Raw genomic sequence first — 26,331 nt, 5'->3', positions numbered from 1 at the left:
CTGGGCTGCCACTACAAGGTGATTGACATAGTCTCTATATGAGGTAGAGATACTGTTATTATCTCCTTTTTACAGATCAAAAAATTAAGGCTCAGAAAGGTTGGGTAACTTGTCCAAGGTTATACAGCTAGGAGGTGTCAAAGGTAGGGCTGGAATCCATAAAGTCTGATGGAAAGATCTCGATTCCACTGATTGTTCTACAGTAGAGCAGAAAGTCTACACAGAGAAGGAAGATGGGAAAGGCTGGGAGGTAGGTAGGGTGGAGTGGATGGAACCTTCGTCCAGTTGCCACTGGGGAGTCAATTAAGGCTGGGGACTCAGGAGGGACCTGGCTAGACTTTTAGGGGGAAAACTTGAGATGATGGAAGTGAAGATGGCTTGAAGAAGGAGAGAGTGGAAGGAAAGAGGCCAGTTGGAAGCATACATTGATAAGAGCCTGAAACAAGGAGGGGGGAATGGACAGGCAAGGACGAAGATGGAAGATTACAAAGGAAGAACTGAAGGAGACAAGGAGCAGTTTTATCTTATTTTTAGATCAAGTCTCTGCAGGAAGTGAAAGGTCTTTTTTAAAGTCATAGAGCAGGAAGGGAGTTTGTACTGACTGTTTTAGTCTTGAGGTGCTCATAATTCTAGTTCAATTTTTAAGTAAGTTGTGTCAATCTGTTTCGTGCAATTGAATGAACGGTCTGGAATAAGGAAGGCATGACTCTTTCTGCGCTAAGTGGGGTGGGAAAAGAACAGTGGTGTACCCAGCATATTTGATACTTGCAGCAGATTATTTTTAACATACCTCTCCTCTATATGCCATAATTATTTCAATAATAATTTTTTGATAATCACTATCTTCTTGATTTGTTCTGTAGCTTTAAAACTGGCAAATTAAAAGGGATATATTTTAATTTCAACAATGTATTCAAATTCAATAAAAGATTTCATGTATGAACTGAAATTTGCACTTACGAAATAAAAATATTACACCTTGTGGTTTGCACTTCGTTTCACTGATGGAAATAACTCGAGTTTTATTTCTTCATCTCTACCATCACTGTGCTAGCCTTGTTTATCCTAAATACAGCCTTTAAAAGCAGGAATATGAGATTCTGCAAGGTTAGAGACACAAACTACACCCAGAGTGAGTTCAAAAGGTTCCAAACAGGAATTTACTCTTGAGAGCTTGTAGCTGGGTCCACCTGTGTTAGAGGCCGACTGTATAACTAGACATTCTTAGAATTAACTTACAATACATGTACAAAGAAAGGATAAGTAATAAACATGTTCTAACAGGAAGTTTTTATATCAATTATTTTGATCCTCAACAATAACTTCAGCAATTGTTCAGAATTTATACCAATCAAAGACATTTTTCAGGAAGAGTATCTCATCAGTGATTTTGCTTAGAATTGCTGGCACATGGTGATAATGAAAAGCAGACTGACTTTTAGTTGGTTTTATTACTATTTTTAAATCCTCTATGGATAGTACTTCATCACAGCCTCACCCCGGTGCACCATGGTCCAAGTCTAACCATGAATGGGAGACGGGGGAGTGACTGGGGGGGGGGTCATGCACTTCTGTTTCACATATTGCGCTTCCAAACAAGGTATTTCCTCCATATGGGGTTCCCTGCCAAAAAAAGTTTGCAAATATCTACAGAAAAACATCCAGGTGGAGATATTGAAGGAGGACTGGCACTTTTGGAATGGAGATCAGAAGAGAGGCTAAAGCCCAAGAAACTGGTTGGGAGACATTTGAGAAGAGATGGCAGATGAAACCATGACGATGCTGAGGAACAAGAGAAGAGAATCAAAAACAGGTGCTTGGGGGACTTATGTTTAGGGGGTGGCGGGGAGGAAGAAGGGCTAGAGAAGGACAAAGAAGGGAAGGAAGAGTCAGGAAGAAAGGAGCAAATCCAGAAGAGTGTGGCTTTGCAGAATTCAAGGCTGGAGAGAGTTTGAAGAAAGGAAAGGCACGTTCAATTAGGGGCTGTGATGAGATCAAGGAAGCTGAAGAGGATAAAGGCTGTGGGTTTTGATACTTGAGAAATGACCAGTGACTTTCAAAAGGAGCAGAAATCACATTTCACAGACTTAATTCCTCAGCAGAGGAAAAGCTAAGAACCCTGTGGTACATCCATGTTTTGGAATAGCATGCGATGATAAAAGAGGATGAGGTATGAACACGACAAGAATTCCAAGGCATACAGTTGAGTGGAAAAGCAAGTTCATCTTGGTAAGTAAATATATAACTTATGTTAAAAGTAACAATAGAAATCCACACTGCATAGTATTTTTTCTTAGGGCACCCATGTGTGTAAATGCTTTGGAAATGATCTGGAAAGACGTGACAAACTGACGACGAAGTATAACTGCAACCAGTACGGGAATTGGGGGTGGAGTTCCAGGGAGACTTGGGGGTTTATCTGCAATGTTTAATTTGTTACACAAAAATATATTTGTCTAATTACCCATGGGATTAAACATTACACAAAAAGAAAGAAATTGCCTTGCAACAAATTAGGGGACGTGCGAGTGAAGTGTGGGAGTGACGAGGAGAAAGCTGTGATGGGACCTGGAGAAAGGCAGGAATGATTTTTTGATTGGGGAGGTGGAAACATGTTTGTAGGTCTACAAATGTCATGATGGAAAACAACAGATTTCGAAAATGGAAGCCAAAGAAGCAAGATTGATGTAGCAAGCCTGGGTGGGTGCTGGGGGAGGTAGAGGGAATGGAATTAGGACACAAGTGGAGGCGCTGGTCTTGCACAGAGGAAGCGTCTCTCTCTCTCTGGAAAGGATGAAGAAAAAAGTCTGTAAAGAGAACACAGAGAAATATTAAAGTAGAGAGGGGAGAAACAGAGGGCTTCTGGGGAGAGGGCTTCATCGGGAGAGCGTGAGGTCAGCTGCAGTGTGCTGAAGATGGGGGCAGAGGTGGGATACAGCAGATATTGGGGACAGTGATGGGAATCCCACTCAGGGGGATTCCAGCAGTTGCCTGGTTGTGGAGCAGACCCAGGGCGCCCTGATCCTGGCCTCACAAGCTTTCCCAGCAAGACTCAGCAGTGTCAGAGCAGGAAGAAGACAGCAGAAGGTCCAGGATGGGTGAGGTGGAGATGGTGGCGGGAGAGGGCAGGAAAGAAAGAGGAATGGGGCTACCATCCAGAGCAGTTGCCACAGAGTGCTTAGAATATGCCACCTAAACACAGCAGGTTGCTGCTGTCCTTTCTAAACAGCTGGAAGAAGTCCCATTGGACATCTGGAGCAGCCTCTCCCACCACCCAAACTGTTCTGACTGGTTTTCTATCCTATTGTCGCCTATTGTCACTAAAGAAAAGCAAAAGGTAACTCTCCACTGTCCTCTGTGCTACGTAACTCTGGTTTCTAAGGTTCAAAAACTCCATCTCCTCCCCACTTGTACCCTCCTCCCCTCAGGAAAAAGAGGAAATCATGGCTTGCTGAAACTGAACTAGCTTGAACATCATTTTCTATTTTTGAAGGCAGATTTATGGAGAGGAGGCAAAACTGTAATAAATTATAAGACAAAAAGACACATCTTCTATCTTTCCTCTATTCAACTAATCTCTGAATGTTTTGAATGTAAGCTAAGATGTGTTGCTTTAGAAATCACTTCTATGCTCTTACCACTGTCGGAAAAGTGTGACTCAATGTCCAAATATTGAAGAAACACATAAACAAGAGCTTTTTCTTACCGAAATATATCACGATGGTTTTTGATGTTCCAATCACATTCTCCTTTACTGACAAGTTCAAAGAATTCAGTTCTCCTCCTGCAGGAAAATCAAATGAAGAAAGAAAGAGAGAAAAAAAAGAAACCTGAAATGAAATTTCCCAGTCTGTGGGGTGACATAAACACATTTATGGGAAAAATATAAGACCACCTGAACCAAGTAACTTAGTACTTGAAATCATGAGGCTAAAGCGCTATCAAAATAAATCACTTTTTAAAAAATGTTGCTGCTTCAAGAAAAAGCCACAATCATTTCTGAATGTATTTACAATAGAGGAGATTATAGAGCCATAAAACAGAAAACAAAGTGGTACTGCATTTAAGATTATGTGCTGTGAAGCCCTGTGACACTTACTGAAAGTCAGAGAAGGGAGGCAAGGACAAATGAAAAGCAGAACAATTCCAGAATGTTCTTTTATCATCACACAGAATTGAGCTGTGTGATGATCCAAGATAAGATAAACTCCCTGGTAATAAATTCAAGATAAATATTTTTTTCCAGGTTAGAAAACAATGATTTCATCATTTCAGTGCTTAAACACATAGGCTATGAAGTCAGAAACACTGGCTCAGTAACCTACTTGTGGCATAACTTTGAAAAGTGACTTAAACCCTCTGAGTCTCAATTTCCTGAAGTAACATGGGGATTAGAGTCGCTAACTCAGAGTTACTGTGAGGATTAAATGAGACGACACCTGCAAAGCATTTAGCACAGTGATCGGTACACTCCCCCCCCCACTCATCCATCGATATGCATTTGTAGATGTACAGACATGGAAAAGACAGGAAAAGAATGTGTTAAAGTTGTGAAAATAGGATGATTTCTTTCCACTTTCAAAACTTTTGTTTATCTAGTTATATTATCTCATTTTTACAGTGAAAAAAGAAAAAAGAAGAGGACAACACCATTTCTATTTAAGAATCATTTCCTAAGTTTTCACCCTCTTGGCGCTTCCTAAGGAGAAAGTATTTAAAGGATCCTGCCACACCATTTCCCCAAGTGCATCTCACAAAATGCTAGTCTTAGGGGTGCTCCTTGTAAAGAAATTCCCTGGGAGGTAGAAAAGCCTGTTTAACCTTATTTAACCACAAAATTCCACACAGTACTGATGTTTACAAAATATACTTTGGAAAGTACCACCATAAGAAATCATTGACGGTGGGAACCAGGGAAGGATCTTGGGAACTTAGTGCTGACCCACTGCAGTGTGGGGGACAAAGGACACCATGTTGAGAACCACTGGCTCCCCTGTGTCTGGCCTGGGGTGGCATCACCACTGCCCAAATGTATGGATTTCTTGTCAACCCATCGGGCTGACTACTCAATTTCCTTGAAAGGGGGCAGGTCAGGAAGACCAGTGTATAGCTTACTTCCGCATTCCAGGCACAAGGACAGGTCCTGGATCCATCTTTTTGAGTTGATACGGGCCAAGGCCGTGCTTCCGTGTGAGATGATCTCCAAGACAACCTTGTATCAGCTGGCGGAGATGGCATAGTGCAAGTGCACAGCAGGGCCCAGCAGCCCCCTCCCCGCCTGGGTGGGCACTGTGTGCATATCTTTTCTTTGCAGACCTTGACCACCTTCTTTATCTGGCCCACTCCCTTCTTCATGACCATGGCCGTGCCTTTTCACCTCACCAGCACTGAACTGAAATAGGAAGGGAGGTGGTGGAGTGGAAAGCACCCAGGTTTGGACTCTCCCTGATCTGGGCTCAATGCTGACTGTCACTTATTAGCCATGTGATCCTGGGTGAGTGACTCCACATTGCTGAGCCTCAGTTTCCAGCTTTGTAGTGAGAATTTGAGATAAGGTGTGCTAAATGTGCGGCACTGGTAAATACTCAATACCCGATAGCTATGGTTAATATGTAAATAATATTAATAGTATTACTGCCAACAATAATACAAAATTGACTAATTGGACTACAGAGAGATTGAAGAGTTCACCCAGTTCTCTTCTTTTACTGGGTAGAAATTAGTCTTCTTTTGAATTATTATAAAGCAGAAAGTTGGGTTCAACAAATATTTACTGAATATCTACTCTGTTCCAAGTCTTCATTAGGTTTTATGGATAAAAAGACATGGGTGCTACGTTTAAATGTCTCTGAGTTTAGCCAGGGTAACCAACAAATAAATAGGCAATTCTCCCTTTAAATGTAATACTAATGATAATAATGATTCTGCAACTAGAGTGACATGAGAGAGGCACTCACTTTGGGCATAAAATTTAATAAGTACCAAAAATTCAGTATTCAAGATAAATATTTTGGTGCAATATTTTCAAAAAATCAAAATAAATGCAAAAAAATCCATGATAAAATAACAAAATTCTAAATAAAGACAAAATTCTAAATTAAAACAAGATTCTTTGCAGGCCTCACTTCACCTGTCTTACCCTAGTCCCAGCCCTGGTGAGGCTAATATTTATGGGGTCCTTACGTGGTTCTGGCAGACTTCCTGGGTTCTGTCACTTACTACCTACATGACTGACCTTGAGTAGGTTACTTAACCTTGCTAGGCTTCAATTTTCCTATTAGTAAAAGAGTAATAGTAGCAGGATCTACCTTGTAGTGCTGGTGGGAGGATGAAATAAAATGATTTGTGCAAAACACTTAGCAGAGTGCCCGGATCAGTAAGAATTACTTACTAAGCTCAGAGGGTTGAGTACCTGGCCCAAGGTCTCACAGCTGGTGACGGGCAGAGCTGGGATACCAAGACAGCCAAGATGCCCACGCAGCTAAGGCGTGCCCAGAGTGTCCTGGGAGCACAGAGGAAGGTACTTTGCTCAGCTTGGATGATCATGGAGGAACATACAAAACTTTCTGGAAGAGCTTGTCAGCCATCATCCTTATCATCATTTGCACCTGAGTGGCCATTGCAATTCCAGGAGTTATTCCAAGAAATCACCAGAATGCAAGATCCACAAAGGCAGGGGCCTGGCCCATTTTTGTTCACTCCTTCATCCCTAGTACCTACAACAATGCCTGACATGTAGCAGGAACTCAATAACTATGTACTGAATTGATGAATGAACGAAAATGATTATCTCAGAAAGCTATTCATTTAAAAAACTATCTCTTTAGCTACTGGTTTCACCTTGATTCTAATTGTTCTAGGGGCTTCACAGTTGCCATTTGGAGAGATTGAGATAAGAAAACAACATAAAATCTATTCAAGAAAAGCCCTGTCAGATTCTTGCAGACTAGATTCTAACCTGAACCAAGTGGGCAACATAACAAGTTGTAGGAAATAAGAACATCATTTCCACCAATGTCTGATCACTCTCTACTAACTGTTGTTGTAATATATCTGCCAATAGTTTGTTCAATATATGGAGCATAACATCTTTGAGGCAAAGTGGAGGCATGTTACGTAGGTTTTCTTTCTTTCTTTTTTGAGACAGAGTCTCACTTTGTTGCCTGGGCTAGAGTGAGTGCCGTGGCATCAGCCTAGCTCACAGCAACCTCAAACTCCTGGGCTTAAGCGATCCTACTGCCTCAGCCTCCCAAGTAGCTGGGACTACAGGGATGCGCCACCATGCCTGGCTAATTTTTTCTATATATATTTTTAGTTGTCCAGATAATTTTTATTTCTATTTTTAGTAGAGATGGGGTCTCGCTCAGGCTGGTCTCGAGCTCCTGACCTCGAGTGATCCACCCGCCTCGGCCTCCCAGAGGGCTAGGATTACAGGCGTGAGTCACCGCGCCCGGCCTAGGTTTTCTTTCTTATTGAAGAAAACAAAATCTTTTTTTTTAAAATACAAATCTGTGACATGACAACCAAGCAGCATCATAAGAATAAATTCTCAAATGATGGAAATTTTAACCGCTGGAGATGATGGTGTGAAAGTCTTAAATCACAACCAAACTCAAAATCAGTCATAGGCTTCATATCACATTAACAATGCTAGGATGAAAGGGAACATCAACTATCCCTAGGGAATGGTGGATGGAGGAGGAGTAAGAGGAATCTTTTTACAGGGCACAGAAAAATGTGGCATACTAATTTGATTTTTCCTCCACTGTCAAAAGTCGGCTACTTCTTGATTGGGTCTGTGTGCTCTGTCAAGATAAGCATGAGAAAAGTCTATTTTTTTTAAAGTTCCTGAAAAGAAGTCTTCTTGAAAGATGAGGAGATGGGGTTAATCATTTCCATAAGGCTGTAAAAAGGATTTGAAAGTGCTATGTCACATAACAAATTTATTAGACATTTTTAATAATTTTTAAAAGGTGTAAAAATTATACAAAAGACATAAAGTATCCATCCACCACCCAGCCTAGAAATAAAGCTCTACCAGTCTGTCGAGGCCCTGGGCCTCTCAGAACTGTTGCTTCTGCCTCCCTCCCGCCCACCATAAGATGACCATTTTCTAAATTTCATATAAAGCATCATCATGTACATCCTTATAATTTTACTAGGTCAATTCTACATAATATTGTTCTGAATGTTTTAAAACTTTATATAAATAATGTCATCATAGTGTATGTATTCTTTGGCCACTTGCTTTTTTCGTTCAAGGTATGTGAGATTCATCCATATTGTTACATATAGTTCTAGGCCATTCCTACTCACTTATGTATGGTATTCCATGTATTATTATACCACTGTTTATTTACACATTTCTTGATGATGAAAATTTACATAATTTCTGATTTTTTTTGCTATTAGATACACTACTGCTATGAATAACCTTTTATGCATCTCCTTGTGAATTTGTGTGAGTTCTCTCTCTCTGTATATATGTGTGTATACACTTAAATATATGCATATGTATATGTAAAATTGCCAAGTCATAGAATAATTTCTATGTTTGAGTTTTCATTATAGTTATAGACTGTTAGAGCTATACGGAACTTTTGAGAAAAATCTGTCGTAATTCTCTCATTTTATAGGTGAGGAAACTCAAGGTGAAGGAAGGTGAAGTGATTTGCTCAGGGTCCCAGGGCAGTTGTGAGCATATCTAGGTAGATTCCAAGTCCCCAGCCTCCCAGTTCTGGGCTCTGAGATGATCTTTGTAACTATTAATAGGTGTAGCATAAATCTTTGGGGCCAGACAGCCTTTCGTGTAGTGAGTATGTGGGCAGTCATGGCCGACAGCCGTCATAGGATGCGATGGCATCATGCGCTGCTGTACCAAGCAGGACCAAGTATCAGGGCAGACACGAGACAGAGGTGAGGAGACCTGCAGATGGCCCAGGCCAGGTCGGTAGTTCACCACTCCAGTGGTGTATTTCTGACCTTCTCCTTAGTGATAATCATTACAAAGTAACCATGTGAAATTCACTGTGGTTTTGGGAAATGAGTTTGCCCATACAGCTGTTTCTTTTAGCATCTAAATGTATATGTGTACATAGATTATACAGAGTCAACAGCATGAGCATATGTGAAACTGTTAGAAATAGAAGCATTTTCAGAAACATGGGACTGCTAAAATGAATATTTGAAAATCCACAAAATTATATAATACCACCTGGATCCAGACTCCTTTGTCATGAGGAACTACATCATTAACTTCTCAAGCAGATCATTGGGAACCTTGGTTTTCAAGGACAACGGCAAGTACCTCAGCTAGTGAAAAGCAACTTACTGGAAAATCTCATTTATAATCAGATATGTTTTTATTAGGCTTTCATCCTGCTCTCCTGACATATGTTCCCCTCAGAAAAATAGCAGTCTTTAAAAAAGCATCATTTGAACAGAACTGCTAAAATTACCCTAAAAAATAATTCTAAAGATTGGTTACCAGTCACCCATCACTACATTGAAAATCTTCCTGCTTTGTAATTTATCTGCATGGCATCTTTTATTTGCAAAATGAGAAATCACCATTCCTGTGTGTATTTTAATCAGGAATACTTTTTGTAAATTTATATATCTATACATGTATATGTGTATACATATTCTTTATCTACCTATTCATCTAACTCCTCTGAATCTACTAAAAGTCCACAAATGTTAGGAAGTTTTTACTGCTGAGGTGGCAAATCATCATTGTAACTCTCCCCAATTTCAACTCCAGAATTGTCAGGCATGGGTTGTGGGGTGTGTGTACGTGTGGACAGGGTGAGTGGATGCAGCAGAAAAGGGTATTTGTTCTTTTCAGATTCTTACAGCTCGCTCAACAGGCAAATCACACACATCTGCAGTTAATTGCTAAATGGAGATTCTGGAGAGATTTCTGGACTTTTGACATAAAAGCACTGGAGAGAAATAGAAAATTAATGTGCAGATGTTAACTCCAGTAATTATGACTAAAGAAAAAAAAGTGATATATTTAATTTTGAATTTTCTCCCTGCTTTAGACTAGCACTGATAACACAAGGGCCAGCTAAGAACCTGAATGAAATGATCTGTTTGATGCTGTGCTGTTGTTGACAGCACGAATAAAATTGGCAAAATGCAGGAAATGGAAAGACTGGAATTATTCTAAATGTTGAAAATGGCAGAAGATTAGATAACACAAGGCCCAAGCAGTCAGTTCAGTAAAACCGTAATCACTAAGCAGAGACGTGGCTTGAGCTGTTGCTAGACAGTGTGCTCCAGAGGCTACCAGTGTTCACTTTGTGTAGCACCCCGCGTGCTGCGGCACTGCTGCTCCCTCTTCCCCACTGGGTTCTGCATCCCTGAAGGTGAGACCCATCCATGTCTTATCTGCCCATGCATTCCCAGCAACTAGCACTGTGTCTGGCATAAGGAGGGCATTAATAAGTGCTAGTTGGATGAATTTCTCCTTTTTTAGTTAGTTGGGATATCATATAAACGGGGATATGGAGATGAGTGTATGTAAAAATGCTTTGAAGTATGTCGAGAAATACCACAATATTTCTTCCATCAACCTACCACAGGGGCTACTGGTCTAACATTAGAATAGTTTCAGTAGGTTAACTCATCAGGCTCTGTTAAAACATGAGAGTCTTTGAGAGAGAGTAACGGATTAAGCTCTACCAGTCATTGACACCTTACTGTGCATCAACTTGTCCTCTCCTCTCCAATATGGTTGAGTGCAGGAAGCCGTGGAAGTTGAGAGTGCTGAGCAGAGTGGGCGCCGAACAAACATTTGCTGAATATTGAATGAATGAACAGTTTTGTCTGCATAGCAGTGGAAACATTTGTTGAGTTCCCACTGTATTTTTAAAAATAAATTGTCCAAAAACTAATCTGATTTTTAAAAAGAATGGTCAAATTATTACACCAAACAATCAAAAATAGTTTAGTGCGTGTTGCTATCATGATCAGATGCTTTTGAGAAGTGCTACTTACTACATCACTTTGGAAAGACAAAGACAAAGAAGACATTAGACTGGGCATTTTTTGACAAATTGTGTTCATGAATGCAGAGCACAAAGTGAAGCAGCAAATTTTCAGTTTGAAGAACAGTCTAATTAATTTAGAAAACCAATCTAAAAAGCACTGAGCACCCAAAAAGATTTATAAACTCTGAATTATTAGATAATTCTCTGCTTAAATAGTGGTCTGAGTGGCACAGAGACCTGGTCACAGACAACTTGATGACTTTGTGCAAATTGCTCACCCTCTTTAAGCCCAGGTATCTCTATCTATCAGATGGGGATAACAGTATCTACCTTTCAGGTTGACATGAGAATTCAATATCAAAAAGTTAATATTTTAAGAACTCATGTCAGACAGTGTGTGTGTCAGGTTTGGGGGCTCCAAGAGTGAGCTAGAGAGTAAGATGTGTGCACTCACGGAGCTTCCATTCTAGCACAGTGGTGACAGAGGGAGTGTACAGTGATACAGGGAGATACTGGAATGCCTAGAATGGTGCTCGGCATGGAGCAGGCACCTAGTAGACAAGAGATACAATGTTATGTAATCACAGCCTGTTGGGGATGGATGCTATTTATCGCTACCCGGTTGCAACAACCTCCATGACTGTATTAAAGCTAAAGGATTTTCAACCTCTGGTGTCCCAGCTTAACTCAACTGCAAACAAGGAGCCTCTCATTGCAATCTCGGCCCCACCACACAGGTTCCTGAGCAGCTCTCACCTGGAGCCTCCACACCCACCCTGCACTCCTGGTGGTGGGGCCTGGCATTAGTTGAATTGCTGGCACCTAGTGTGCTGACATCCAGTGTGTTTGGAACTAGTCTCAGGCATATGTACACTCAAATTACTGCTGCCCCTAAAGCCCAAGCGTTCCCAGGATTGGCCTCAATTTTCCCTTTAGTACTCTTAAACTAACCATTACATAACTGCAGAGAGAATGTCAGGGTAGTTAAAAACATTTTGGAGTCGAACTACTTGGTTCAAATCCCAAATTTACTATTTAACATTGTGAGCAATTTCCTGAATCTCTCTCCATACCTCAGTTTCCTCATGCATATCATGAGGTTAATAACAGTCCTTATTCTAAACCTATGTTAAACACGATAATGTGTATATAAAGCTCCTAAGTAAGCACTCAGGAAACATTAGTTGTTGTTTTTATTACTAATTGTGGAAGTTGCATAGGTCATCTTTGTTGACTTACATGTAGACAAATAGTACAGGGCATCTGTGACATCCTCTTGAAGTTTTAACATTTATAATTTTAGATCTCTCTCTCTCTGCCCACTCGGATAAGCATCATCTTTTATAGGGCATATTTTATTAAGTTTTCTGTATGAATGATTCCTTTCTTTATAAGGTACTTTAAAATATCAAAGCTCTTTTATATAGGTAATCTCCTTTGCCACAAGGACCCTGGAAGATTGGCATGGGTGATGTGCCTCCCCCCATGCTCTGACAAGGAAACTGAGGCAAAGACAGATTTGACTCTTAGAGTTAAATGGCTGGTTACTGACCGCATATATCAAATTCCTGCTTGAGATGGTGAAATGACTACTTAGTTATCAAACCCTTATTCACTTCAGGGACTCAGAAATTGGCACAGAAATCAATTTCAGAAAATCACTCAGCAGTAACTGGAAAATGTTTTCAGTAAGTTGGAAAATCAGAATGAATAATTAACCTCCAGATTTAGGTTGCAAAACCTAGAGATTCATACCAAGAATTTTGTTTGTTTTTGTTTTTTTTATCTTGTAAATTCTGCTTTGTGGCATTTGTGGCATTTGTGGCACAGAGTCCCAAGGACATCCAAAGCCATTAGAAATTAAAGTCATTAAGTTTTGGTGGTTGTTTCGAATGCATTTCCATATTTCCATGAATCTTACATTTTTTTCCCTTTGGAGCAAGGCAGGAAATCCTGCCCCTGGGAATGAGTCATAAACCCCTCTCCAAAAGGCTGAGATCCACTCCTTGCCCATTCTGGCCATTTCTAGAATGGTTTTCTTCTTCCTAGGGGAGGAAAGCAGTGATCTTCCTTTTTGGTTTCCTCAACTGTATTATAACTTTTGATTTGAGTAGTCAGGGCAGAAGAACTAACTGTAATCCAGACTTCTAGAAACTAGTCCTACGGCCACCTCTCATCCTCTTGGCCCAACCACGCTTCTCTAGCCATTACTGTTACCACCTGTGCCACAGCTGCTCCTCTGCTGCCCCACGCAGTGCTAACTTTCTGCCCTGGTGCTACTCTGAGTCCATGTGTGGGACAGACTGGGGACAGCTGCAGGAACCCGGAGCCCCTAGGCCTGCACAAACTGGAAATGCATGGGAGTGAATACCACATACAGCAACCTTTGGCTAACAAGGATGGTGGCCGGCGGACAATTCTGACATGCATCATACTAGACTTCTCAGATAGTCTCCCAGGGTCAAGCCCGGCTGATCACAGTGATGACCAACAAGGAAATGTACCCTTCCTTCCAATGGCTTCCCTCCTTTCCCATGGCACTGTCTCAGCACCCTCTCTCTTATTCTTGGTGTCGTTTCCAAAATGAAACTACCTGTGTGCAAGCCCTTGTCTCCAACTCTGCCTTGGGAGAGGGCACAGGGAACCCTGGCTGGTTTTTAAATTAAACTGATGAAAGAACACCTAGGAAGGTCAATATTAATGTATCCCCAATATGATAAAATGATAACTATTTCTTGATTCTTCCATTAAGGAAGGTGATTGAGGAAAAAGCCCTGAAAGAGGAAGAGTGGATTCCAGTTTTGCCAATAATTACTTAAGTGACCCAACTTACACTGTTTAATCATTTGAACCTCTGTGCCTGATCTGTAAAATAAAGGAGATGAATTGGATGACATCATTTCTAAGATCCCTTCCAGTTCCACAATTGTACATTTATGAAATAAAAGCATCTGGGTGACAGTTTGTAGTAGTTTCTTTTTTTCCTCATTAACCCTGGTGATTGTTTTGGCTAAAAATATGGCAATACTTTAATGCAACTTTAGACAGGCAAGTGAATCAGTCCCCTGAAGGTCTAGATTAGAGAATGAACAGCTATTCAGAACCTCAAAAAACAATAATGCTGACGAAAACAGAACAAGCCAGCTTCTTTGGGAGTCAGCAAACATTAGCAAGGGCTGCAGCATGGAGATAAGAACAGAGTAATGAGAAAATGAGTTGCAACCAACTTCCTTGACTGCATTCCAGCGGTCACTCAGTGATTTGTCACATCCCTAACAGGGCTTGATAAATGGACTCCAAGTGTTGAGATTTTTTTTTTCCGCTTTAGGAGTTACTTGGAAACACGGCTTGGGAAGATGCTTCTACTTTGAGAAAAATAACACAAAATCCTGCAAGTGTCAGAGACAGGAAATAACAACATTAAAAGGATGCAGACTTCCCATAAATCCCAAGTCAAGGAGCATTGATCCAGAAAAAGATGGAAGATCATGATAGTTAAGTCAACATAAGGGCCACAAAACATGTAAAATAAATAGGTTACCAAGCAAATGAGGTTGTAGATGTCACCATTTATAAGCCATTTACACATGTAAGACATTTGTAAGACATATAATGTAGGTATTTTTATCTCCAGAGAAACAAAGAAAAGATGCTCAGAGAGGTAAATAATTTATCTGATGACACACAGCTTGTTAGTGGCAGAGCTGGGATTTTTGTTTTATAAATATATTTTAAAAATTAATTAAAATTTATATCTATCAAAGTAATACCTGAACATAGCTAATAAATCAAATAGCACTAAAAGACATAAATGAAATATAGCAGTGTTTTCCATCTTGCTGCCCTTTGTCCTTTGACTGTATTTCCCAATGTTTTCATTTGATTTTTTTATTTTGGCCATCATGTTTTTAATTTTCAAAAGCATTTTTTTCTTCATGTTTGCTCCTATTATTATTTTTCAAAACATCCTGTTCTTGTTTCATGGATGTGATATCTTAGCTTTCTGAGGATACTAACAATGGTTTGTTGTTTTCTTCCTCTCCCTGTTTTCTCTGAATTCAATTTTTTTCTGTTTGTTTTGGCCTCTGCCTTTCATACTGGAGGCTTATAAAATGTTCTGTGATCCTTGTTTGTCTGTGTGTAATAGTAAGGGATTAAAAAGGTAAGTGGGAGTTGTATGTGTGTGTGTGTGTGTATGCGTGTGTGTAGGACTGTTAGATAAAATACAATAATTTCAGTTTCATATAAAAAATGATTTTTTAAAAATTTTGTATTGATACCTAATAGTTGTTCATATCTGGGGCTACATGTGATATTTTGTTACATGCATAGAATGTGTAATGATCAAGTCAGAATATTTAGGTTATGCCATCACCAGGAATATTTATCATTTCTATATATGTTGGGAATATTTCAAGTCTTCTCTTCTAGCTATCCTGAAATATAAAAAAAAATAATTTTTAGTGTAAGTATGCCCCAAATATCTCATGGTACATATACATACACTAAAAAACATTCATTGTCTATCTGAAATTTAAATTGAACTGGGCCTTGTGTGTTTCCACTCACTAAGTCTGACAAGCCTGGGTGTGTGGCGTATAGACTCCTAGCTTCCACGTGCTGGGCTATGGGCTGTGGGCCAGTTCACTTAATCCCTTCGTTGGAGCACTGCATCTTATTTCTACCCTGTACTTCTCATCAGTACAGAGCTCTTCATTTTATTTCTCCAGAGAATAAACCTCTGGCCTTCTAGAGGTAGAGGAAAAGGAATTACCTGGCTATGTTGGCAGAGGACTTCGTGGGCAGTGTTCTGTAGACTGAGTTTCTAGCAATCTCTTTGAGCTTTGAGTGTCTTAAGCTTTGAATGTCCCATCTATTTTTCATGGTAGTTTTTTTCTCTAAGCCCCAAGCAAAGTTCTGCAGGGCAGAATGGCTTGATTTTCAGAGCTGTTCTCCTCTGTTAGGTATCACTTGCCATTTCTACTCCGCTAGGTCCATTACCATTTGGTGGTCCGCCTTCCATTGTTCTCAGATGTACTGAATCCCTTGTCAGTTGTGTGCCCTCTTTTTCCCCTTGCATATTTATGTCTTTTTCTTTTAAATGTATATATTATAGTATCATTTTAGTGAAGTTTTAGGAGGGAGAAGACACAGATACTTGGACTCAACCCACCAGGTTTAACTGGAATGCCAAAGTGAGATTCAAATCCAGGCCAATATAAACTCCAAAGCCTTTGCTCCTTCTACGATACCATGTAATAACCCATTCAGCAGAATCCAAAACTAAATACCTGTGGCATAGACTACCAGTTGTCTCTCCCAATATCCCTTTTTCCTTTCTTCCTTAGCAACAAGATTCCTGTTTTGTATAGCTGGGCACATAGCTACTTAGGATAAAGACTTCCTTTCCCAACCTTCTTTGAAGCTAGGTACGGCCAAGCAACTAGATTCTGACCAGTGAAATATAAAAGGAGGTGTTATGTGGCATCTTCCAGCAAACTCTCTTAGAAGATAGCTTGATTCACCCTTTTACCACTTTCTACTTTGTCCCTTCCTTCTTCCTGCTGGCTTGAAGGTAGACATTATGGCTGGAGCCTGAGCAACTACCTTGGACTAAGAGGCGGAAAGCATGTGTTGAAGGTGGCAGCACCTTCAGGGAATCTGGGTCCCCGATGACTTCATAGAGCTACTCTACCAACTCCAGATTGCTTATCTCCAGACTTCTTTCATGTGACAGAGAAGTAAGCCACTGTTACTCTGGGTTTTCTGTCCCTTACAATTGAACCTTATTTTAACTGATGCAATGCCATGGTGTAGTAAGATTTCAAAGGGAGTGACATAAAACTTCCTAGAAAAAGTGGTAGAAGAGACAAAGGACAAAAAGACAAAAATCTTAAAGGATGGTCATTTCAGCCAGGTGGGGATGTGAAGAGGCAGGATTCCATATAGGAACGACAATGTGATTAGGATACAAGGAAAACTACACATAGAGGTTTTGAAAGTGAAATATACAGACCAGTTTGGTTGAAGTAGACAAATCACATAGGGAAGAAATGAAAGATAAGAAGGATAAAAGGTTGGGGGGAGATTATGGAGGGCCTTGAAAGTCAAACCAAGTTTAAAGTCTTCTTTGAAAGCAGTGAAGACACCGAAGGTTTTTGAGATGAAGTTGGAGATACAGGTCTACAACGTGAGGGAGGGTTAGAGCAAAGAATTTCATAGTTTCCTGCACACAGGTGATAACACATAAAGAGGTAACACAGAAGTGAGGCCAGGGGAGTGAATCTGAGTAGAGAAAGGAGAACATGGTTCAAGAACTCATATGGAGGAGCCAGGAGAAAAGAAACCTATAAAAGATCTAGAAAAGGAGAGAGAAAAGGCAACTGGGTGTTGGGGAAGCAAACAGAGTAGAAATTGACATTAAATCAGTAAACCTTCAGATATCTCAAAGACACTACAAAATATCAAAAATGAGTACAGGTCTCTGGTGACCTCTGAGTACAATTTTGATAGAACGTGGAGGTGGACTCTGCTCTTCATGGTGTAAATGGGTGTTAGGAAAATAGAGGTACTAATGTGCTCTGTTTATTTTAAAAAGTAAAAGCAGGGTAAATTGAAAAGCAATCAAAGATCTCCATGGCATCAAGTGAAATAATTTTTTTTAAGAGAGGGAATTTGTTTGGTCTTTAAGATAGGAGAGAACTGTGCAAATTAGTGGAAGAAGAGATTTCCAGGCTGCTAAAAGAATAGGTACCTGACAAAGCAGGTCTCGCTGGGAAAGGGAGGGATGAAATTTCCAGCTCAGAGAGAGGCCTGACCTTTGGGAAAAAGGGGGACAGCTCTTTCAAGAAAGAGAGATAGAAGAGCAGCAAGGAATGAAGAAGTCTTGAATTTCAAGTTAACCTTTCGTCAATGAGTATTTCTTATTATCATCAACACCATTATAGAGCTAACCAGAAATAATAGTCTAAAATAGCAATTTTAGCCAGTATCTAAACTAAAAATGGCCATCACTTAGTTTAAGAGTGAAGAGTCTCAAACAAGGCTCATAAAACAAAAGAAAGATATAAATCTTGTGATTGTAGCCTTAATTCTCTTGACTTCTACACACTGCCTTAAGAAACTCCATTTAGATGAGGGAAAAAACAACAACAAAAAAGATTAGCTTAGTTACACATTGATATCAATGCTACAGTAACATGCAACCCCCAATGTAGACCTAAAAATTAATTACAGGATAGAACTTTAGATATCCATTTGTCAAATAGATCAAATGCCAATACCTACTCAAAGTACAGCGTGAGGTCTGTTGCCAATATTGACTGCTTCAAAAGCTGCATAAGGTCACTATATTCCTTGGAGGACAAATTAGCAAAGATATTGTGACCCTGTAATGAGAAAGTAAAAAGTCACAAAAAACAACATTAAATTTGTGGTTGTGGATTACATGGTTTTTCTATATCAAAAAAAAGTCTGGGAACATGATAAAATCATTTTTAGAAAGCTTAATGAAATTTTGTACAAATACAAACATATTCCCTGGCAAACACAGCAAAGCCAGAAAGCACAATCATTTTTGAGAAGGTCTACTGAAGGATATTTTGTTATGTGTTTAGTCTAAAAGGGAAAAACTCTAAAAATGGGACTCCACCTGACTGCCTGTTTCCTATGGAGTGACTTAGTGGAGAAGTTGGTGGAACATTTGGGAATCTTTCTTACCCTAAAATAAATACTAATTTCCCTAGGTAGCAAAGGTTTAGGCTGGTATTTTGGAAATACTTGATAGGGTAACATATGACTTCAAGGAGGAGAAAAAAACCATTAGACCAGTGGTTCTCAACTGGGGGAGATTTTGACAATCGGGAAATTTGGCAATGTCTACAGACATTTTTGAGTGTCACAACTGGGTAAAGTGCTGCTACCATCCAGTAGTAGAGGCCAGGGATGCTGCTAAACATCCTATGATGCACAGGACACACCCCCGCCCGCCCCACAGAAAGATTTACCTGGCCCAACATGTCAACACAGCTGAAGTTGGGGGAACCGTATATTGAACTATTAAGATACACTTTGATGAAGTACAAAGTGGATTAAATTCAGTACAGTGAATAATTACTGAATAGCTAGGATGTATGAGACATTATTCTTGGCACTGCAGGACTCTAAAGACGATTCTTACCCAAGAAAATTTGCAATTATATGTTTATCTCCACAACTTTGAAAAGCACCCTTGTTTTCAGCAAAATTTATTTTAGCTCCACTAGGCAGCTCCACATTTGCCTTTAGCAAAGTGAAAAATTCTTCCGTAAAGTGACCAATTCACGTAATTTGTTTTGAAAGTCAGGACTTTTCATTTTTCAGGTTTTCTTAGCGTGAAATATGAACTCATTAGTGTGTGGCCCAGGAACTGGACCAGTTTTAAACCCAGCGCTGAGAGCCAGAAGACGGTGGAGAAGGAATGGGGAAGAATGACTGCCTGAGAATAAACTATTCTCCAACAAGAGGTAAATTAATTCTTTCAGGGAACCAGGATATCAATTAGTAAATTATCTCTTACCAGGCACCAGATGATAATCTGCTATCCTGAGTTAATTTATCTCATTGGGTGAACCTGCCACTCCTTAAAGATGAAAGTGTATTGGTTCCACCTGGGACCAGGTCCAATATTAATAATAATTTTCCGATGAACTCTTCCAGACCCTTAATTCAGCCATTAAGAAGAAGACAAATAACTAAAGGAATGCCACACCATAATTCTGCCCAGGTTTTTCTGCCTGAGCGTTGCTCATGGCTCAATCACAGGCAGGTGTTCCGGGGCCTGGGAAAAAGTGGTCAGAAGCTATGGAAAAGTAGTCACCTGGATCCAGCCACACCCCCAGCATCTCCCAGTCAAAGACATAGAGCCTTCAGGAGCAAGTTACAGTAAAAGTTAACACTGAGACAGGGAGAAAGCTGGTGTGAATTTGAGGATCCTGATTATTTTGTGAGAGTGTGCATGTTATTACAGTCATGCATCATGTAATGCGGGGGATACTTTCTGAGAAATGTTTGGTGATTTCATCACTGTGCAAACACCACAGAGTGTACTTACGAAAACCCACACAGGACAGCCTACTGCACGCCTAGGCTATCTGGTACAGCCTATTGCTCCTAGCCTACAAACTTGCAAGTATGTTACTGTACTGAATACTGTAGGCAATTGTAACACAATGGTAAGAATTTGCATATCTAAACACAGAAAAGGTACAGTAAAAACATGGTATTATAATCTTATGGGCCCACTCTCACATATGTGGTCCGTCTGTGACTGAAACATTATGTGGCACATGACTGTACTCTTAAAGGACATATAGTAACTAACATCATTTATAGCTAAAAGAGTGACAAAGCTAGCCAGATGAGCTTTAATTTTTAAAAAAGTTAATTTGCAAGCAGTGAATTGTTTATATGCAAATTGGCCTTCCACAGTGCCTCAAGGGTTTGGTCCCTGAAGTAGTTTAGAGTCTTCCTAAAACGCCGCTTCTACTCTTTGTCTAGGGAGATGGTGAGTGTGGTACAGATGGTAAGAAAAGCAGATGTGCAAGGAGAAACGTCTGGGGTAAACTTTCTCAAGCCGTCTAACCTCCCTGCACATGTGCTCGTTTGGAAATGGGACAGTAATGGCACCTGCACTGCTGACTTTCTGACGGGCAGGACCATAGGGGCCTGGGGCAGTGCCGGGCAGCGCCTGCATGTAGCAGGTGCTCGGTGCACTGTTCCCTCTTTACTGGTCTCTGGTCTTCACAGGGAAGCCCAGAGTGAAGGGCGGCCAATGCGTCTTGTTTGTATGAACACAAATTCTGAGTGAGTGGGGTTTGTTTCCCTGAGGAAACTTGACATTCTGTTTATAATCCATGTGATTACAAAGGTGGGGCTTTCTGGGGGCAGAGGTGTAAAAGTATCACACTTACCAGTACAGAAAAGATAGTCTTAACCAAATTTCCTCTTATCCCCATTGAGAGCTATGGAAGCATTTAGCTACAATATGGCTTTTGTAGGAAAATTCCAGAGCCACAGATGCCAGGATGCTGGCTTCTGTCAGTTACTGAAAGCCTAACCCTTGGTGTTTCATTCCCAACTGCAAATACACCAATCCCAGCGGGTTTGCCCTTCCCCAGCCTGCAATCGGGTTCCACAGCATCGACTCCTTTATGGGGTCGGGGGCCGTCAGTGATATTGCAAAAGGCATGCTTTCTCAAGATGAGCTGGAGGAAAAAACCTCCATATTTAATGATGCTGTTCCAGCGAAGCAGGGCCTTAATGATGATAATAATAATAATTAATGGCACAGCTAGAGAACTGACAAATAATGGGGAACAGATGATCCCTTCCTGGCCTCAAAAAAAAAAAAAAAAAAGTCTGTACGCTTGCAGAAAATTAAACAGATCCTTTCCTGGCAATTTAAAAGTCAGACGCCTCAGCCAGAGTTGGTTAGTGGTTTCTGTTTTTCTCTGTGGAGAGCTAAAAGTATAAAATTCCAACTACTTCTAACTCCTGCATTGCCACATGAAGCAAAATAAGGCATATGGCATTAGCCCTGGGTCTTAAGTTTAGCTGCAGTTCTCACTTTCAAACTGGTCCCACCAGCAATTTTAAGTTCTTTTATATTTTATAGGTTTCTCAATGGTGCTAATAAAGTGTAACTTTCTCACCCTGTTTTTGCTTCTACCATCTTTTAAAATGACTTTGGGTTTCACCAAATGGGAATGTTGGGCCACTGACTACTTGAATCAAGTCACTCCCTTAGTGGGCTTCTGTATCCCTTGAGGAAGGTAGGATTGTGCCCTGAGGATAAACAATGTATACCTGTCACCCTGTTAAGTGAATTTGAAAAGCCTGCTAGCCAATAATGAAACCCAAATGAATCAGCTCAGGAAGAATCTGAACGAGGTCCTTGGTCAGGCATCTAAAAGAATCCCCAAAGTCAGCAAGTACCAACACTTAACTTAAAAATGGTTTTCCCGCTTGTCTGTATCTACCTGTGACACCATAAAGAAAGAGAGGTAGGAAACAAATAGTTGTTTCGTTTCTATGTCAAGGGGAGAAATAGAACATCAGGTCTGTACCTCACTCTGAAGGATCATCACGGCGTGGTTAAAATGATGATGCTCCAAGGTAGCAGAGGTTCCATAGAGCTGGGCCAGGGCAGAGCCGCTCCTGAAAGAGGACAGAGGGGGAGTGAGCAGGGCCCTTCCCCTGTCGACCATTCCTCCACACCAGCTCTTTGGGTCAAAGTGCTTTTCCTGCTGTTAGCAAAGGACCACAAGCAGACGCATTCTCAGGTACCTGTTTTGCAGTTCATTCATCTATTAAATAAGCCTTTCAGGAAGCTTCTGTGTGTTAGGCTAGGTGCTGTGGATCATACATGATGAATAAAACACAGTCCCTGCCTCTAAGAAACTTACAGACTAGTAAGAGAGATGAGATGAGATGAGGCACATAAAAACAATATGAATACTAATACACTGTAGAAGAGTGTCCCAGGTCCAACCAAAGTGCTGTGGATACTCTGAGAAAAAAAAAAGACATAATTGCTGGCCATGGGGGTCAGGGTAGACTTCATGAACTAAACTTTGTATAACCTCTGAGTGTCCGGAACAACTGTCTTATATCAATACCAAAGGCATTTAACTTTGCATAGGAAAAGACTATGTCAATAGTCCATTTTATCTACTTCACATGTCAAGCTGACAACCTTCTAATGTAGTTTCCCAGTCCACGGTCTCACTGTGATATCTCAGTGTAGAACTCTGGAAAGTTCCCTGCATTTATGGTCAAATTTCAGCTCTTCCTCCACTTAGTAGCTTTGGACAGTTACTTGGCCTCTTTAAGCCTCAGTTTCTTTGTCTCTAAGATTTTATACTATCTACCTAACCTGTTATTTATGAGAACAATAAAATATTTTAAAGTGCTTATCACAATGCCTGGCATATAGCAGATTGCAATATGTATTAATTACTAATCAATAATCAAAACATGTATGGATATGTTCATTTTAAATTAATAAAATGTTTATTGATGCTTGAAGGGATTAGTTCAAGTTATCTGTCAATTTCATATATGTAGAGCAACCCATTCCTCAACAGTGTCAGGTCAGGAAAGTGTTCATTCAAATTGGTCATATATGTTCGTTTCCAAATCTTTTTTAGGAGTAGGAGTTAGAGCATATTAAGAATCAAGAGAGATACCAGAGAATCCCACGGTTTAAAGGGAAGTCATGGGACTCGAGCTGAGGATCCATCCAGATCCTTGTGTGCTTTAGACATTGAAAGGGCAATTTGGCCTCAGCTTGGAGATGCTGGTGATTGACAGCCCATAGTCTGCCCTGCTGGTGAGAAGAGTAAAGACTGATCTAAGTGCAACGTGAAGGAGTTCGGTTACAAGCTGCTCCCGTCTCCAGTGTGAGGCAGCCCAAGATCATGGTCAATTTGGGGGTACAGGAGATCTGCAATCCTTGGAAAGACTCAGAGATGACCACATGTTCGGAGAAACAGCAGGGTTAGGTTCAGTAGGAATTAGTATGAAGAGCTCAGTAAGGAGGGTGCTAGATTTTAATCAGGCATGTATTATTTCTTTAAATCCTGCTGCCTTAATCTCTATCATTTAATAAGTGAAAATTTGTTATGCTAATCTTAGTAATCAATGGTAAATTAATATTTACTGTTAGTTACTATTTGTCTTACATAGAGTTTATTTCTATGAAATACATGTTTCAAAATGCACACTATATGCCTTTGTCTTGGCTGTAGAACTTTTAGAACACTTTATGAGCATATCACATCTGAGTGCCTGGCATGGAGTAGGTGCTTAAAAAATATTAGTTGCTTGTCTAATAAGCTTACAATAGTATGTCTAGAGACTATAGTTCAAATTGGGAGGTTAACAATAAGTGTGTTAGCATATTTTATAATACTAATGTTATTAATAGTTACCGTTTGTAAGTACCTATCATGCACTAGGCAACATACTAACAACTTAATATTTCATTTTAGTACTGAAAAAATCCATGAAATAGGTATTATTTTCTTATTTTATGCATGAAGAAACCAAGGCTCAGAGAAGTTAGGTAACTTTTCCAAGGTCACACAGCTAGCTAGTGCCAGTCCTAGATTTGAATCCAAGTTTTTAAGCTTCTTATTGCTCAACGAGAATGATAATTATAACATACATTTCTGATACTTGATTCTTCATTTTTACCAAGCCGGTTGTCATCAATGAAAGAAGATTTCAAAATTTAATTCAAAATTCTACTAGTATAATTGTTAACCATAGGCTCAGATTCCTGTGATTTGTTTCTATGAACCAGCCATGTTCACATGCACCTCATTGTTGTTCAGGGTGAATAAGAAGATGTTTCCTCCTTTAATCAGGGGATACCTTATAACAAGTACTCTGATGCTTCCTGTGCTGCACTGCCCCTCCCCGCCAAGTCCATGTGGCTTCTGACCTGCTGTGTTTTAGCTCATGGTATCTGTGCAAAGGCAGTCATGTGACTGCCTATGGTCTGAGCATCTTCCTCATCAGATTCCCTGTCTGTTCCCTTCTGTAATTCCATCTTGCATTCCACCTCCCCACACACAATACTGATTCAATCACAGAAAATACGTAGATGTTGCAACTGAACCAGACCAATGCTATGAAAGTGCAGGAAGACATTGTGATTCACTCATTCATTCATCTATCACTCATTCAACCAACAAGCATTGGTGACTATTATTATGCCAGGCCCTGGGCATGTGGCGTACAAAGATAAATGACATGGTCTCACCTTCAGGAAGCCCACAGTCCCCTATAATTGTGTCAGGGATTTTCTCTGATCACCTGGCACTAATCCTCACTTTTCTGCAAGCAAGGTACCATCTTAGCATTCAGAGAATGGATCATGGTATTAAGTCTGAGGTTTTTAGAATAAAATCATCTAAGCAAAAATACTTCTATTTCCATATGTATCCCTTATTAACACTATAGATTTGTTGCCGTTCAGATTTCCTAGACTGCCAAACCTCTTAGAGCCTTTTCTCTCAGGCTTGGGCTCACAGAAAAGGCTGTCTATGCCTGTCATTGAACACTGTGAACTTCCTAGGACCACTATGAGACAAGTCCACAGTCAGAAAACTTGATATAAGTGGCAAAAAATAAAACATGTTTTAGAATAAACTTTACCAAAAAGCATTTTACAGAATACTAGTTCTTTAGAGTGTTAAATGGTATTAGGGCAGAAATGAAAAGGATTCCACAGTCAAATAAGTTTGGGAAGTGTTAGCTTTAAAAAGCTAAGCTGTTTCTCTATTGTAAGACTTCCCAGAGGTGTCAATATGTGAAAATACACATTGTGATTCCACAGAAGGGGAACATAATATGTAGTATTAGCCAATCTTAATTAATCATAAAACCATTTTTTAAAAAGGCCATGTTTTTAACATAATATATATTGTATAAAGGTATACTTCCACTTTTTCATGTAAAATATGAAAAAAGATCTCCAAATCAATTATATATGGAAAAAATTGACTTTAATACCATGCCTCATTTTAAATGTCTAGGGTAAGTATATCCATCATATAAGTATTGTGAAAATATGATTACATCTATATAGGGTGTGTGGAGAGAGAGCAGGAGAGAGGGAGAGAGGAAGGAAATCCAAACCCATAAGCACAAGTACATTTACATATGGAATATTCATGATGTGCATTATGGATTAGATCATCCTTACTTACTAAAGTTTTTCGTTTGAGACAAGCAGCACAATGAGGAGAAACTTATCAAAAAGAAAAGTCAAAAATGAAAATTCCCTCCAGGCATTCAGCACTTTGCACAGGCACCAAAAATAAGTGTGCTAATGGAAATGTTCCTTTGTAACATCCCTGGATGATGCATATTCTTTGAAAAAGAGACTGAACGGCAATGTGCAGCCATGACTTAGAGGAAACTTTAAAAAGGAAAACTATGAAAGGTAATTAGGAAATTGAGAATTGTTGGGAGGTGGTGAGGAGTGGGATTAGGCTGTCACGGCAGATTAATGTGCCCCAGTATTTCACTTCTGGGACCTGGCCGAAAGCGACAAGATGGGTTTTCATTCCCAAGAAATGAGCATAAGAGATTATGCTAGAAATGAATAGAAGAAGTCTCCTAGGAGAATATACTACAGAGCTGCTCCGTACTGATATTTAATCATCAGGAGCAGCTGTAATAGAGAGGAGGATGGGTGGGGAACGCTGTCCCCAGAGAAAACTGGGAGAGGTGTGAACAGAGCCATTTCACAGCACTGTGGCACTGCTGCCCTCTCTACCTATTG

The 26,331-nt window shown here is 40.0% G+C and overlaps 1 protein-coding gene across 1 annotated transcript in view; it reads right to left on the bottom strand.

Moving 5' to 3' along the window:
• The window catches only part of PDE11A (phosphodiesterase 11A), a 332,704-nt gene that overhangs the window by 46,160 nt on the left and 260,213 nt on the right, over positions 1-26,331 (bottom strand). Inside the window, exons 14-16 of the mRNA XM_045559347.1 lie at positions 22,103-22,193; positions 18,285-18,385; positions 3,707-3,784 (exon numbers count right to left, since the gene is read on the bottom strand). Of these exons, the coding sequence (XP_045415303.1) occupies positions 3,707-3,784; positions 18,285-18,385; positions 22,103-22,193 (270 nt within the window). The remainder of the gene's footprint in view (positions 1-3,706; positions 3,785-18,284; positions 18,386-22,102; positions 22,194-26,331) is intronic.

Source organism: Lemur catta, chromosome 8 (assembly GCF_020740605.2).
Source record: "Lemur catta isolate mLemCat1 chromosome 8, mLemCat1.pri, whole genome shotgun sequence".
NCBI classification, from domain to species: Eukaryota; Metazoa; Chordata; class Mammalia; order Primates; family Lemuridae; genus Lemur; species Lemur catta.
The sequence above is the reverse complement of the archived record's forward strand: the minus strand, read 5'-3'. Positions and strand labels throughout refer to the sequence as shown.